The following is a 14,963-nucleotide window of genomic DNA, read 5'->3' as shown; positions in this document are numbered from 1 at the left end:
GCAGCCCAGTTGAATAGTGACAGAGACCATATGGTTGGTTAAGCTGAGAATACTTACTTACTGGCGCTTTGCAGAAGTTGGCTGACCCCCGTTCTAAGCCATCAGTGGAGAACCAGGCTGAATGAATAAATGAGTGTTTCTCTCCTATCTCTCCTCTGAAAGAAGGCAGGAGTGTCCTCTGAGTGCTTCAGAGGGTACATTCTGTTTGCCCAGCCCTTTCCCAGTAATAGTAACCTCTGTCCTGGCCAAGATCTGTTGAGGTGTGCCATCCGGATGCCCAAGACACCCTCCCTGCCCACATCTTTGAACTTGAGGCACTTTTGAGGAAATATGCTGATTTCCACAACACTATGGAAATTTACAGAAGTGCATGAGTGGTCTCTTGGGGACAGGTGGGGAGAAGCCACCTCTCCAGCTCCTAAGCATAAAGCCACAAGCCCTCTCTCCCTCACCCCTGCTCAGATTACTCCCTATTTCTATCCTGAATTCATTTCAAGTCCTTACCCTTTCCCAGCTAACCCTGCACCTCCAGGAACTGTCTCTATCAGAACCCACATGTTTGAGAAAATGCTTTTAATACGGGTATATATCTCTCACTTATAAATTACATACCTATTATACAATAGTATTAAATTATATCTAGTAAAGGCAAGATTAAACTTCAGTAAAGAAACATTTTAAGATTGCTTTCCCAGGAATTCCCTGGCGGTCCAGTGGTTAGGACACCGTGCTCTCACTGTCGGGGGCCCCGGTTCGATCCCTGATCGGTGAACTAAGATCCCACAAGCCGTGCAGTGCAACCAAAAAAATAAAAAATAAAGTTAAAAAAAAAAAGATTGCTTTTCCATATCCAGAGGGTTATTTTTCACATCCTCTGTGCTATACACATCCCACACTTAGTGCCACCACTGGTACAGACCTTTAAGAAGCTTCCAGAGTCACAGAAAATACCCTAATTCCTTGGGAGAAGAGGACAGGTTCTTACAAGACCTGTTAGACCTGAACTGTTCCGGGGTCACTGGCTTTTGGCTCAGGTCGGTGGCCAAGGTGGCTCTTCAGCCTTACCTCTCTGCTGTGAAGTAAGGCCACTGGCCGGAGGTCCTTCAGTTCCATCTGTAGAGCATTTCCGGAGGATACTTCCAGGAGAGTGGGGCAGGGGAATTGAAGGCCACTTGCTGCTCTTGAGGGAATCCCCACTTGGGAGTGAAGTCAAGTGTATTGGCCTTAACAATTTGGGAATTACTAGGTGGTGCCATAGCATCAAGCAGGTGAGACAGGATGACAAAGCATATAGCATGTCTGCCACTTTCAGCCATGGTTCTCAATGCTTTGAATGTATTTACTAATCCTCAGAACTGCCCTATGAAGGAGGTGCTATTATGATGCTCAGTTTAGGAATCAGAATACTGAGGCACAGAGATGTTGAGTAATCTGCCCAAGGTCACACGGTTGGTATGGAGCCAGTCTTTGAACCTTCACACCCAGGCAGTTTTGCCCTGGGACCTGGGCTCTTAACAGTCATCTTGGTTGACCTTGCATTTGTAAAAATCATCATTCAAAAACAAAATAAAGGGCTTCCCTGGTGGCACAGTGGTTGAGAGTCTGCCTGCCAATGCAGGGGACATGGGTTCATGCCCTGGTCCGGGAGGATCCCACATGCCGCGGAGCGGCTGGGCCCGTGAGCCATGGCCGCTGGGCCTGCGTGTCCGGAGCCTGTGCTCCGCAACAGGAGAGGCCGCAACAGTGAGAGGCCCATGTACTGCAAAAATAAATAAATAAATAAATATAAATAAAAATAAATATACACCCATTTTCATCTAGAGAGCGTCAGGATTTCCTGTGTCCTGCGTTAATCAGATAATATCTGTTGAAAACAAACCACGTGCTTGATGGGCTTCAGGTCCAAAGAAGCTTAAACCAACTCTTTGTCCTCACGCATGCTCATTTTAGTTTCAGAGAAGGACCTAAAATAGGAAAAAATAACGTAACGGAAGGTAATATATTAAAGGCTAAATGAATATTCCAGACAAAAATGAAGACAGAGTATTAAGAAAAGCATGAAAAAAATAGAACATATTCAAAATTAAGCAAGCAGGATCATTACAAAAGAGAAAAGGACATCCCTCAACTGGTGACACAGGACTCAGAGGCTCAAAAGTAACTCCTTTGAAAGGTCAACCATTCAAATTAGTTTCTTGGATGCCTGACTCACTTGCTTAGATTTGGCACAAATTCAAGTAAACTGAAATAATTTTACTTACTAATATGTATTTTCCTCTCACAGGAAAAACTGGAAAAAAAACTCCCGTCCTCTTTATACAATTGCAAAATTAAAATGACCTTAACTAAAAAAAAAAAAAAAAAAAAAAAAAAACACACACAAAACAACACATACTGTTGTTTCTTTCCTAGATAACATGTAACTCAAGATTGCACTATACACGATTCCTGACGCCCTCCCAGGTCATCCTTTAGTTTCTCAGCAGGGAGTGGGGCTGTGGAAGGGTACCCACTCTTGGTCCCTCAGTGCTTCAGCTCTGCTTCCACCTGGCTCAGGGTCCCGGGCATTATCTCCCGTGGCCACTCTTTTCTCCCATCCCTGCTCAGGCCCATGCTGACCCCATCCCTGGGCCTCCCTTTCCAAATGCCACTAAGGCCATCCTGAGTTATTGATTGTGCTAGAGCTGAGAGATACGCTGAGATGACTATACCAAGAAGAGCAGGAAACAGCTGTAGTCCTTGAAGATGAGACAGATTGAAGCTCCCTAAACTTGCCCTCCAAAGGCGATTTCTCAGTTAGCTTCTCCCCCTATACCCAACCTACTGCCATCTTTTTTCCATCCCTCTGTCTTGGCCACCACAGTTACCCTCTCACCCCTGTTACTTTATTATGAAGACTGACTTAGATCCCGATTCAGACAAGAAGCACAGTCTACCTTTGGGTGTTCAAAAAGGTCCTCGAGCCTTTCCCCAAACCAAAAAGCTTCCTAACCATAATGTCAGAGCCTTACATACGTGCATTTGTATACATTTGTGTGCATGTTAGAGAATCTGGGTTGACAAATCCCACTTCTCCCCTGTCCCACTCCAGGGTGGTGAATGGTAAAACATACAACAGGGTTCACAACTCACACACAAATCAATCGGACTTTATTCAGCTGGGCCAGCACTCTGTGGGCCTTGGCTGTGCCAGGGAGCATGGTCTGAAGAGGGTCTTCTGCCCGCACCCCAGACCTAGCTCTGACCCTTCCTGATCAGGCACCCCAGCCAGTGCTGGACAATGTCAACTGAAAAAAATGCACAATGTGAGAGGTGTGAGTTAAGTTTTATTTGGGGCAAAATGAGGACTATAGCCTGGGAGCCCTCATCTCAGAGAGCTCTGAGGAACTGGTCCAAAGAGCTAGGGGGGAAGGTCAGTATAGATGTGACTTTGGTGAAGGGGGAGTACGTGCAATCAAGCACATATGTTTTGCAGAAGGTTTCTGCTAGTCACCAGGAGCAGACGTCACCGTTAATGATTTTAGTGCTTTTCTAGATATGAGGAGATGCAAGAAGTGGGCTCATAAAATCTTCCTCTGAAAGTATCTAACTATCTGAAGACCTGTTCTGCCAGTTTTACCCAGAGCACAGAGTGCAGCATTCCTCATCTCCACCCTGAACTCCTTTCAGGGGGTGTTGAAGGTCAGCGGTCACAGCAGCTTGTGATTTCATCCCTGTAGAGGCAGGTGGCAAGTGTCAGCTTTTAGTTGGCAACAAGAACCACAGACCTTTCCCCCACTCTGTCCCAGCAGAAGGGAGCAGGCTTGGAGGATGACCACCCCAGCCTCCCTGGGCCCAGATGTGACTTTGTAGGGTGGCAGAGACAGTAGAGAAGCTACCCCTAGGGGCACTAGGACAGGACTGAGACAGGAGCCAGCATGTGGCCCCAGAGATCTAGCAGCACGAGAGAACATAAAAGGGTCACTTCCTGAATCAGCAGTGGTCGCCACTCAACAGGGCTCCCCAGAGGGGACCCTCTTATCAGATGCATCCGTGCTGTCTCCCTGGGCAAGGAGACAGGATGCTGTGGCTGCAGCAGAAGACCAGGCCACTGAGCAGTGAGTGGGGCAGTAGAGCCAATATCCCCACCTGCTCTTCAGGACCATCCACCCGACGTCTGAGTCTTTACTTCTTGCATGATGAAAATTTAAAGAGGCACACTTTTAATTTGGGTTTCGGTTTAAATAGAACGTACTTTTTGTCCGGGATAAGCCTTGTCCAAACCAGAGCTTATATAATAAGGAACACGGCCAGACAAAGAACGTGTGACTCTCATGGATTTGCTTATGCTAAAGTCTATTAAGATGACACAGATTTTTATTTCAAGCTCAAACATATCAATGACTGTCAACTTAGGAGTCCTTTGATGAACGTAAATACTTGACTCTGACAACCCCCCAAACACATCTTTCTAAACTAGCAAAAATGGCCAACATCAGCTGGGTTGATAGTCACATGCATTTCCTTTCGGATAAATGTGATCCTGAGTGGAGAAAACAAGCTTTCTGTGATGAATGTGTCAGCTTCTAATAGAGAATGAATTAGCGTAGGTACGCTGCAAGGAGAAAACCTGCTAAATATCCTTATGAGGTTGACAAATATTGCAACATAACAAGAAATAAGAATGGGATGAAAATATTTGCCCATATGGAGAAAGCATTTTTTAAAAAACGTAACTTTCTGCAGTAAGAGTCAATACTTCATAAAGTTATAGAGGGATTACATAGAACCTTCATATTCATGAAATTTTATTGCTATTCTTCAGTAAAATATAAATAACATTTTCAATGAAATTCATCTTGTGAGTCCACAAAAGGTGGAATATTAACAGTTTATTACTTATTAAAGGCTGTTACTTCAAATTGTAAAAATGATTGCTTCCCACTGGAGTAAGTCAAATTAGATCCTCCATAACCTCTTAGTTAAAATTTTTACCTCTTTTAAATCTAAAAAGTCAGGGGCACGTGATTACCCAACTGGAAATTTTTAATGAGCCCAGTGATAAACATCATCTTAAAACCAAGAAGAGCTTCCAGGTGCTTACCTATATCAATTCACCTAAAATGGTGTAAATACAAAGTGATTACAGCTGAAGGACAGCAGAGTGTTGGCTGGTAGAACAGTCGATAAAATTTCGAAATAGCAACATCAACACCAGTAATCAACATCAACGCTAATAATAATCCTGCATTAAATGCCTCCCCCCCACAAAAATAATGACATATGAAGTTAAAAGATTATGTTAAATTTACCCTTGAATATTTTTCCATTGAGCTGTGCAGAGTGCAGAAAATCGGAAGACATGTATAATTCAGTTCTAGATGATAATACTATTGGGAATATAGTGGATTGGGTGGTGAAGGTTCCTCATCCCTGAAATGATAGAGTTGTTATTATTTAAGTAATAACTTTAAAGGTATATAGGCCATGTTTTTGGACCCATTGTCACCTAAGCCATTTTTATTTTCTGAGCTTGCAGAAGGAATGTTATTTAATCAGCTTATTGTTTGCTTTGTATTTTATAACATGTGTAAAAGTATTTTATGTTTTCATATCTCTCTGTGTACAAATATACATAAAAGCAAAGATAAATAATATGAAAACAAAAATAAATGTTTTTTCTTTCTTCTGTTGAACCCTACTTTATATTCCATCTCCCACGTTTCTTCATGTGCCAGTCTTGTATTTTATTCTGTTCTCCTTTTTTTCCATTGTCAGTAAATGATGCATGTAACCATCTATCCTCATCAAAATAGAATGTTTGCTTTTATTAAAAAGGATCTCCCTTCCCTTCTTTCAAACAAAATACAACACATAAAACATCTATTTTTTTTTCCCTTTACGCACTAGAACTTTATTTGTGTAGCTCTTCGGAAAACAGATAATTTCATGAGCAGCGTGAAAAGGTGAAGTTATCAGGTCAACTGCTGAAGAGGCTACTTTTAAAATCTCCCCGAAGAGGCTACTTTTAAACTTTCCCCAAGGAGACTAGCAGTGTGATTCATTGAGTTGGAAGAGCTTATTGAGGGGAGAAGGGGCTGTTTGCAGAGCAGGTGAGAAGAGAGAGGAGTATTTACAGAGCTGATAAAGCACCTTTTACTTCAAATGTTTGCCATAAGAAAGTTCAGTTGAATAGAGTAATCCTCCAAGGTGGGTGATTTGGTCAACTGAGCTCTAAAACTCAAATGAGAGAAAACGTAGGCCATCACCTCCTTTCGGGTTCCTCCGTACCATCTTACGAACGACCCGAACACACTTTTTGGCCAACCGAGTATAACAGGACAGAAATTAAGGGAAAATTTGTGTTAAAGAAAAGTCTTTTAGTCGTGTGATCGGTATCGGCTTATCTGTATTAATAGAGAGCCACAGTCTGCATCAAACACACCACAGTCTGAACAGGCAAGGCAAAAAGGGAGAAATCAGTTTTAACGTGTTGAAATCAGTCTTTTACCTCATGCTTAAAAAAATAGAAAGTATTAACATTGTTACATTACCGATGGCTAGTTTGAGATCTCTTAGTTTCTCATGAATTTTCTTCTATATGATCATATAACCTACCCTTTAAAATAGTATATTTTTCTCCCCATTTGTATTGCTATTTTGCATTATTTTCCTTGCATTGATCAGTCTCTAATTTATTTGAATTTGACAGTATCAGTTTGAGTTCTAATTTTATATTTTGAAATTCTCATCAGGTACTCTATTGTGACCTAAAAAAGTTGAAACTTATGGCTTCAGGAATGATACTTCTGAAAGGCCATTTGTCAAGTGACAGAAATGTGACTGTGATTTTTTTTTTCAAATATGATCTTTCTGGAAGTTGTTTACCTGTCTTACATTTCATAGTCCACTTTCTTTTTTTCTTAATATAGTAGTATCACTGATTAAACGAAGACTCAAAACACTTCAAAATAAAATTAAGATAACTATATATATCATATTCTTGATTTCCCTATAAATGAACAAAGTTAGATTTTTCTGCATATCTCAGTAAATTCAATTAAATGAGAAATGTTGTACATTAGTTAGCCCACCAAGGTGTAATAGTTTTTTCCAGTAGAATATTCAGATTGTTGATTCCTATTATAAATCTGTCTCTTCTCTGTACTTTTGGTAGACATTACCCTTAATTTTAGGCCTCTCATCATTTTTCTAAGTTTTCTCACTGTGTTAGGTAATTCAGTAATACACATATTTGAGGTTATAAACCTAGTTCAGCTTATAAACCTGTAAGCATAAACTCCGGAAGCAGGGTGCAAGGGCTTGAATTCCTTCTCTACTAAATATAAGGCAAACTTGGGCAAGTTATATCATCTCTCTGTGCCTCAGTTTCCCACCTGTAAAGTGAGAATGACATGTTTATTCTTCTGTAGAGTTGTTGGACCAAATATGAGTCCACACAAATGACGTGCTTACAAGAACTATAAAGTCTGATATCCAGTGGCAAGGGCCTTTCACTCCAAAGCAATATGTACAATCTCTTTTCTAATGTGAGCTGATTTCAGCATTGTTAGGCAATAATAATAAGAGCTCATTTGTTTAACATTTTGCACATATTAGGCATTAAACGATTTCACGCATTTAAAGCAAACAATGATCCCACAGGGTCATTGTCTTCTCTTCACTTTACAATCAGGAAACTGGAGCTTTGAGAGCTCACTTTCTTGCTGGATACAATTGACCAAAAAGCCCAGATGTGGACCTGATTCTCTAACTTCAGAAGCCAAGCTCTGAATGCGTTCCCTGACATTTTCCCCCTGAAAAGGCCAAAGTAGAATACATATCTGAGCCTAACAATGTTCATAAACTTTCCTTCACCTTTTCTCCCTCCTCATACACTGAGATGTTGCCTTCTTGTTTCTGCTCAGTTAATTGCATTTCACATCTTATTTTCACGTTTTGCCCCAGTCTCCCTTATCCTCTGCACGATTTTTTGTTTGCTCCTGGGATTGCTTTTCTTAAACTCCTCTTGTTATACTATATTCTTTTTTTTTTTTAATACCTTTTTTTTTTTCCTTTTTCCTGGCTGTGCCACACGGCTTGCAAGATCTTAGTTCCCTGACCAGGATCAAACCTGTGCTCCCTGCATTGGAAGGGTGGAGTCCTAACCACTGGACCACCAGGGAAGTCCCTATTCTTTTTAAATTTATAGTCCTTTGAGAGTTTCTGGTGTGGCTAGTTAGCTTGTTTCCCTTACCTATATTATCATTTTTTTTAACAAGAGTGTTTCTTCACGTTTCATTATTAAATCCTGATCTCTGCCATTTTGCCCTCCCTTCCTGTTAATCACTATATCTAATGTATTAGTAACAAATAATTTTGTATAGAAAGGATTTTTTTCTGATATTAGTAACCCTTTTCAGCAAGCTTAAGTACAGATATTTAGTTCCTGGATGGAAAAAATGCATTTATCTGAAAAATGTCAGGTTATAGTTAGTTTTCCCCATTTGCCCTTGATTTGCTGGCTGGCTTTTCACAACTCTTCCCCAAAATGAAATTTTGTTTACTTCTTTGCATTTGTTCTTCCAAGAGCATGGTTATGCCTGGCCTGAATTTTTAACCCCTGTCCCCATGACATAAAGCACATTGCTCATGAATTTTAAAACATGAATTTTAATTAGACATGCTTGTAAAATTTTGGAGACAATATAAATGCTCCATAAGTTGCATAAAGACGTAAGACAGATTTTCTGGTTGTGAACTTAATCTTTATTAGTCTAATCCAGTGACTTTGAAACTTAATCCATCAGGGCAGCCCTCATCATTTCCAAATAACTGCTCTTCTGGGAAAATACACACTTTTTGTTTAGAAAGTTTTCTGAAATATTTTTCTAGTCTTCACCATGTCACAGTGCCTAGTCTCCTAATTTTGGTTATTATAAGATTAAGTATTAAAAGTTCATTGGAATGAAAAGCCCTGAACTCTGTTAAAATCAGCTCTCATATTAGGATATGTTTCTCTATTTCACTTTGCAACTTTTTGTCATTTCGACAGGATATCCTTAACTTTTAACATTAACATTGTTTCCTCAACGTGACATAATTTCTTTTGTATTTGATTTCACATATGTCGTCTAATGAGGGAGAGGATAAAATAAGCTCTATCACCATCCACTATGAAGCGCTCAGAAAGTCCGAGTTGTGGGGTGTGATTCGTAATTGGAAACTAATTCCATGTAGAGCTTACATGGTATAAATGGCCTTATCTAGACACTGGCTGTATTTGGGATATATTCCGATCTACAATGCTAGAAAGTAAAGATGCTATCTAATATTGATCATGGCTAAATATCACAACAATTAATAACAGGTCGCATTCTATTAATATGGAAGATGCTATTTTCATTGTATAAGTCAGCTAAACCTTAGACGTCAAGTATTTTTGAGAACCAGATAAAAATAATGACAGGAAACAAACTCCGAAGAACTCAGGAAGGAAACAAAAAACTGAAATTCAGTTTGGAAATAGTGAAACCAATTTTAGTAACTGGTGTCAAATCTTATCCAGACAATTTAGGCGTATTGAAAAGATGCAAATACTTCTGGGAAAGCCAAGTCAGCTCATTTTGTTTGTGTTGCAGTTGGGCAGGTCTTCATTTCCTCTCCCATGCCCACCCTTCACCAAATGTATTTGTTACTATGGCAGCTTAAGTTGAGAAAGAGGCATATAAAAATCCTGTGGGTGTTTGTTAAACTTTACAAGAACTAGGACAGTCCTGCATTTAATGCTCGAGTACTAACTATGGACCTGTGTCCACCTCCACACCGATGTATACACATCCTCTCACGTTTCCGTATTTTCTTTTATTTAGGAGAAATTAACCACATTACTAAATTTCTTTCACACCCTTAATAGAATTAACGTAACATCACCTGAGCGAGCACTTTCTGAGTTTTCTCAACCTAAACAGTAAAGAAGTCACTGTCCACGATTCCTTAGAAGATGTTCCTTACATTTCTTCTGGGTTTTAGCTCCGCACAGAGTTTACATTTCCGATTAACAAACCTTCTCGTGGAGGTTGGTAAGCAGCAAACACACCGCAGATGCGTTTTCGCCCTAGAGTGGAAAGGTTTATTCCTGAAATAGCATGCTAATTATCACTTTAATGGGTAACATCGAATGTGTTATTTCAAATATGACAGAATTTTTTTTTTTTATTCTTTCAAACCCTTGTTTTTGTTTTTGTTTTTGTATGTGTGCAATTTTCCCCCCTGCCTAGACCTGGTTAACCGTTTCTGTGAGCAGGTCCTCAATTTTTTACTTTGTCCCTACTTTCCTGTCCTAGCCCCGTCTTCCCCCGGTGTCGACTCCGTCCCCTTGCAGCGCACAGGCAGCCAGCATGGCCCGCAGAGCGCTGCCGTGGCCACCTTCCAGAGGGCCAGCTACGCCGCCGGCCCAGCCTCCAGCTACGCAGACCCCTACCGGCAGCTGCAGTATTGTCCTTCCGTCGAGTCTCCGTACAGCAAATCCGGCCCTGCCCTCCCTCCCGAAGGCACCTTGGCCAGATCCCCGTCCATCGATAGCATTCAGAAAGATCCCAGGTGGGTACCAACCTTTTTCTCTTCCCAATCACTGCTAAAGAGGTTTTCAAACCAGGCCTTGTTACTACGTGATTTCTTTTTGCGTCGCGTTATTGCATCCATGTCACTGGCTGAGTATGAAAGCGTTGACTTTGGTTGGGTTTTATAATCTTCTGTTTGATGTGGAATATTGGTATCGATCATGGATCCCTAGTATCTTCTTGGTTCAACAGCAAAGACGATCTTTTGATCAGAATATTTGTAGGTGCTTGAAGGTTTCAGCTATTTGTTGAGTTGTTGAACAGTTTTCTTTCATGCAGTAGAAATGGAGGATTGGGGGGTTATATCATTTGACTTCAAATACTGTGGTCTAGGTATTTTCTTGTCTCAGTAGAAGCCTGCTTTGTCGCGCTGTATGTTTCCATTCATCAGAGTGGAAAGTGGCACACCTACCAGGTTATACTAAAAATTGGAAATTTAGAAAACCCTTATTACCTTCATTTTTGTGTCAGAAAATAAACATTAGGCTGAAGTTGATTGGACATTGATTAAAAACTTGAATATAATGTATTAAATAAGTTGTTATTACTGAGAAGTGTTTCTTTTTTGCTTTCTTTTTTCAACAGTGATGAGGGATTTAGTGATACTCTACTTCTGAAACTGGAATTGAATTCCTGTAGAGTTAAATGATGTTTTATTCATAGGCATTTGATTTATGCAGAGCCCCATAAATATATATCTGCATCTGTGAATATTATAGATATATCAGATTCCTGGTATGTCTTTGTAACGGGGCATGTGACTTGAATCTGGTGGTAAAATTCATATCAAGGAACTTTTGGATATTTTCTCTGATAGAGCACACAAGTGCATGTGTACTATATTGAGAGGTTTGCATAGATTCTTTTGTAAAAAGAAATCACTTCTGCATACATAAAAGGCAGAATGGGACCATTTTACCAAATGGGACCATTTGCTATTCTTTGAGATAGCTTCTTTGGCACAATTCAAACCTGCTTGGAGGGTTTATGTTAAATGTGGTAGAACCTCCATTGTAAAGGTGAATTGTAATAAGTGCTCACTGTTAACTACTAGGAGTAAGAATTCATATACTTACATTGTCCGGCATCCTGCTTCTCTAGATTTTCAGTCGAAACAGGGATCTCTATCGTCTTGGTCCTGAAATCTGCCCCAGATCCTTCAGTATTCTTGGCATGTGTGGGTAGAATGTTCTTCAGATAACAACACCTCAACACTCTCTATTTCCTTCTTTCTTTCTTTATTCAATATTTATTATTTTTTTATTGAAGTATAGTTGATTTACAATGTTGTGTTAGTTTCTGCTGTACAGAAAAGTGATTCCGTTATACATATATATGCATTCTTTTTTATACTATTTTCCATTATGGTTTATCCCAGGATATTGAATATAGTTCCCTGGGCTCTACAGTAGGACCTTGTTATTTATCCATTCTATATATAATAGTTTGCATCTGCTAACCCCAAACTCCCAATCCATCCCTCCCCCAACACTCTCTATTTTTAAATAATTTTTCTAGACATGCTATTGAAAACATGTAGAAATAGAAGTAAACTCTTAGGAAATGCTAAATAGAAAAATACATAATTGGATTGGCATTGCTTTATTGAACATTGTATACTTAAATTGAGGCTAAGTGTTTAATCTTCAGTGGAAAGGTTTTAAAATTTCATATTAGGGGAATTTGGCTTGATAGGAACCCAAATTTATGTTTCTCTAGCTACAGCTTTGCTTCTTTATTTTATACTGTGTATTAAATGAATTTTATTTTATTAAATGGCATAGCCTTCTCATTTTATGTTACTGTCACTTTTATATCCTTTTTTCTTCTTTCAGTGTATCATCATGGCTATTATCTTTTTAAGTTATGGACTATGTGACATGTATTTATTGAGTGCCCACTATAAACCAAAAAAAAGAAACACCAATAAGAAATGTTAGAATGAATAAGAGTATACTGGCCACTGACCTTTTGTAGGTGTAAACTTATATACAAATCAGTGTTATAGGAATTACAGTTTACTATTTTATTTTTAAGAAATCTAAGCATTGGCTTTAAATATGTGTTAATTCTGAAAAAAAATCATACCACCATCCTAAGGTCAGGTATAGAAGCAAAACAAACAGAATGAAATCTAGAACCAGAACTGAAATTATTATGGCTTAATGTAAAAGGAACTAATAATAATAACCTGGCATTATGCAAAATGGGTATGTAAAATACCTTTCTTGTAGAGTTTTTTTTTAATAAAGGAATATGTCAAAGTGTTCAGATTTAATGGAGACAGCCCAAATCTAATCTAAAATTCTAGTCCACAATCTAATGCTTCTTTTATGATAACATTTTTGCATCTTCTTTTGAATAATGAATTTTGGTTCTTCCTAGGTGAATATTACTAGAACGGGTATCTTTTACTTTGGGGGTTCAAAATTGTTTATTTCAGCATTATAACTTATGATTTAAACTTTTCCAGCTTTTAGACTTCTTTCAAGCTTTTATACATACATTTTTGAAGAGAATTTGTTAAAGTTTTATTTATCATTAAATACCAGACCATGTAAGCCTCTTTGCCATTGCAAACATGTATTTATAGCACATTACAATTCTCAAAGCACTTTTCCTTACATCTTTAACTTAATTCTCCTTTGTGGGAGGAAACTGATATCCCCATATTTTGTGCCTTAAATAGATGGAGAATTGGAATAAATGACCTGTGGGTACACAGGCTAGAATCCATACTTTTTAGGACACGGCGCACGTATTGGCATGGGCATTTATATTTCTTTATAAAAAATAAAAAGGAAAAGGAAAGACTATACTCACATCTTTTATGATTTTCTGTGTGTAGGAGTGAATGAAGGAATGAAGGAAATGATACAAATTGTCTAAATAGGTCTGGTCTCTCTGATAATTGCTTATGGATATGTGGTCTTTGTTTTGTTTTTCCTTTCTTTTCTCTTCTACTATCTGCCTATCTGTCTTATTGCAGACCAGTATCTTTTCTCTATTAAGGAGCTTCAGTGAGGAGTTTTCAAGCAAATCATCCATTTAAAATACGAATTTGAAATCAAGGTAGCCCCAATTCAGTCATTAGACTTGAAATCAGAAACTGCCTGTTATCTTTTTTTTTTTGATATTTTGATGACATTTATTTATTTATTTAGGCTTTTAAAAAAATTAATTAATTATTTTCATACTTTTTATTTTTTGCGGTACGCGAGCCTCTCAGTGTTGTGGCCTCTTCCATTGCGGAGCACAGGCTCCAGACGCGCAGGCTCAGCGGCCATGGCTCACGGGTCCAGCCGCTCTGCGGCACGTGGGATCTTCCCAGACCAGGGCACGAACCCGTGACCACTGCATCGGCAGGCGGACTCTCAACCACTGCGCCACCAGGGAAGCCCTAATTTATTTTTTTTAATTGAAGTATAGTTGATTTACAGTGTTGCATTAGTTTCAGGTGTACAGCAAAGTGATTCAGTTATACATATATATATTCTTTAAAACAATTTAAAAAATTTTTTTCTAAGCCATAGGATATGAAAGGATTGGTTCTGAAGGATTAGGTTTTTCTAGCTTACTTGGCTGAGTCATATAGATCGGGGCAAAACTTTGGACTTTTCACTTTTAATTGCCCCTACTGTACTCCAGCAAAGAATGCACAGAAACCTTTTATAAAAGGAGATGGTAGAATCTGATTGCCTTTTTAAGTCAGCAATCACTTTGACAAAAAAATTTATATATATAATGTTTGCTTTACAGCCACGTTTGCTGAGAACTTTTTATTTGTTAATTCCATGTTATCTTCCATAAAATGTGAACTTCTTAAGAATTATCACAGCTAATACGTTGTTGGTACTATACCAGATATTGAGTTTTATACAGTGCTTTTAAACATGTAGGCCAAATATAAATCTTTAAATTATATGAAAGGACTCATCCCAACTCAGTGATGTTGGGAGTGATAAGTCATAGCATCCTTATTTTGAAAATGTGATTGATGAAATAATCAGAAAAAAAGCAAGACTGATGTACCTGGTGTACTAATGATGCTATATATGTTCTTGTCTATATAAGAAGAAAAGTTATGGCTACAACATTTACTGACATAACTTAATGTGTAGGTTGCAGCATGAATGGCATCTTTTAAACAAGTTGGATTAATCCCTTTTCAGGATATTGTAATCCTTGGTGTAAACTACCTCAAAATCGGTTTTTCAAGCATGCTAAAGGAATCTAACTTACTGTAAACATGATTCACAATAAAATTCTGTCTTCTTTTTGTTATGCAGTGTAACAGAAATAAATGCAATGACACATCTTTATGCTGAATTTTTTGTTTGTTTGTTTTTGGTTTTGGTTTTG

At 38.6% G+C, this 14,963-nt stretch overlaps 1 protein-coding gene across 3 annotated transcripts in view; it reads left to right on the top strand.

Annotated features, from left to right (window-relative positions):
* Positions 1-14,963, top strand: part of CTNND2 (catenin delta 2) — a 950,773-nt gene that overhangs the window by 565,053 nt on the left and 370,757 nt on the right. For all 3 annotated transcript variants that reach the window (XM_007456448.1, XM_007456447.1, XM_007456446.1), the window contains one exon: positions 10,326-10,581. In XM_007456448.1, coding sequence (XP_007456510.1) covers positions 10,326-10,581 — 256 coding nt within the window. The remainder of the gene's footprint in view (positions 1-10,325; positions 10,582-14,963) is intronic.

This window comes from Lipotes vexillifer, unplaced genomic scaffold (assembly GCF_000442215.2).
Source record: "Lipotes vexillifer unplaced genomic scaffold, Lipotes_vexillifer_v1.1 scaffold458, whole genome shotgun sequence".
NCBI classification, from domain to species: Eukaryota; Metazoa; Chordata; class Mammalia; order Artiodactyla; family Lipotidae; genus Lipotes; species Lipotes vexillifer.
The sequence above is the reverse complement of the archived record's forward strand: the minus strand, read 5'-3'. Positions and strand labels throughout refer to the sequence as shown.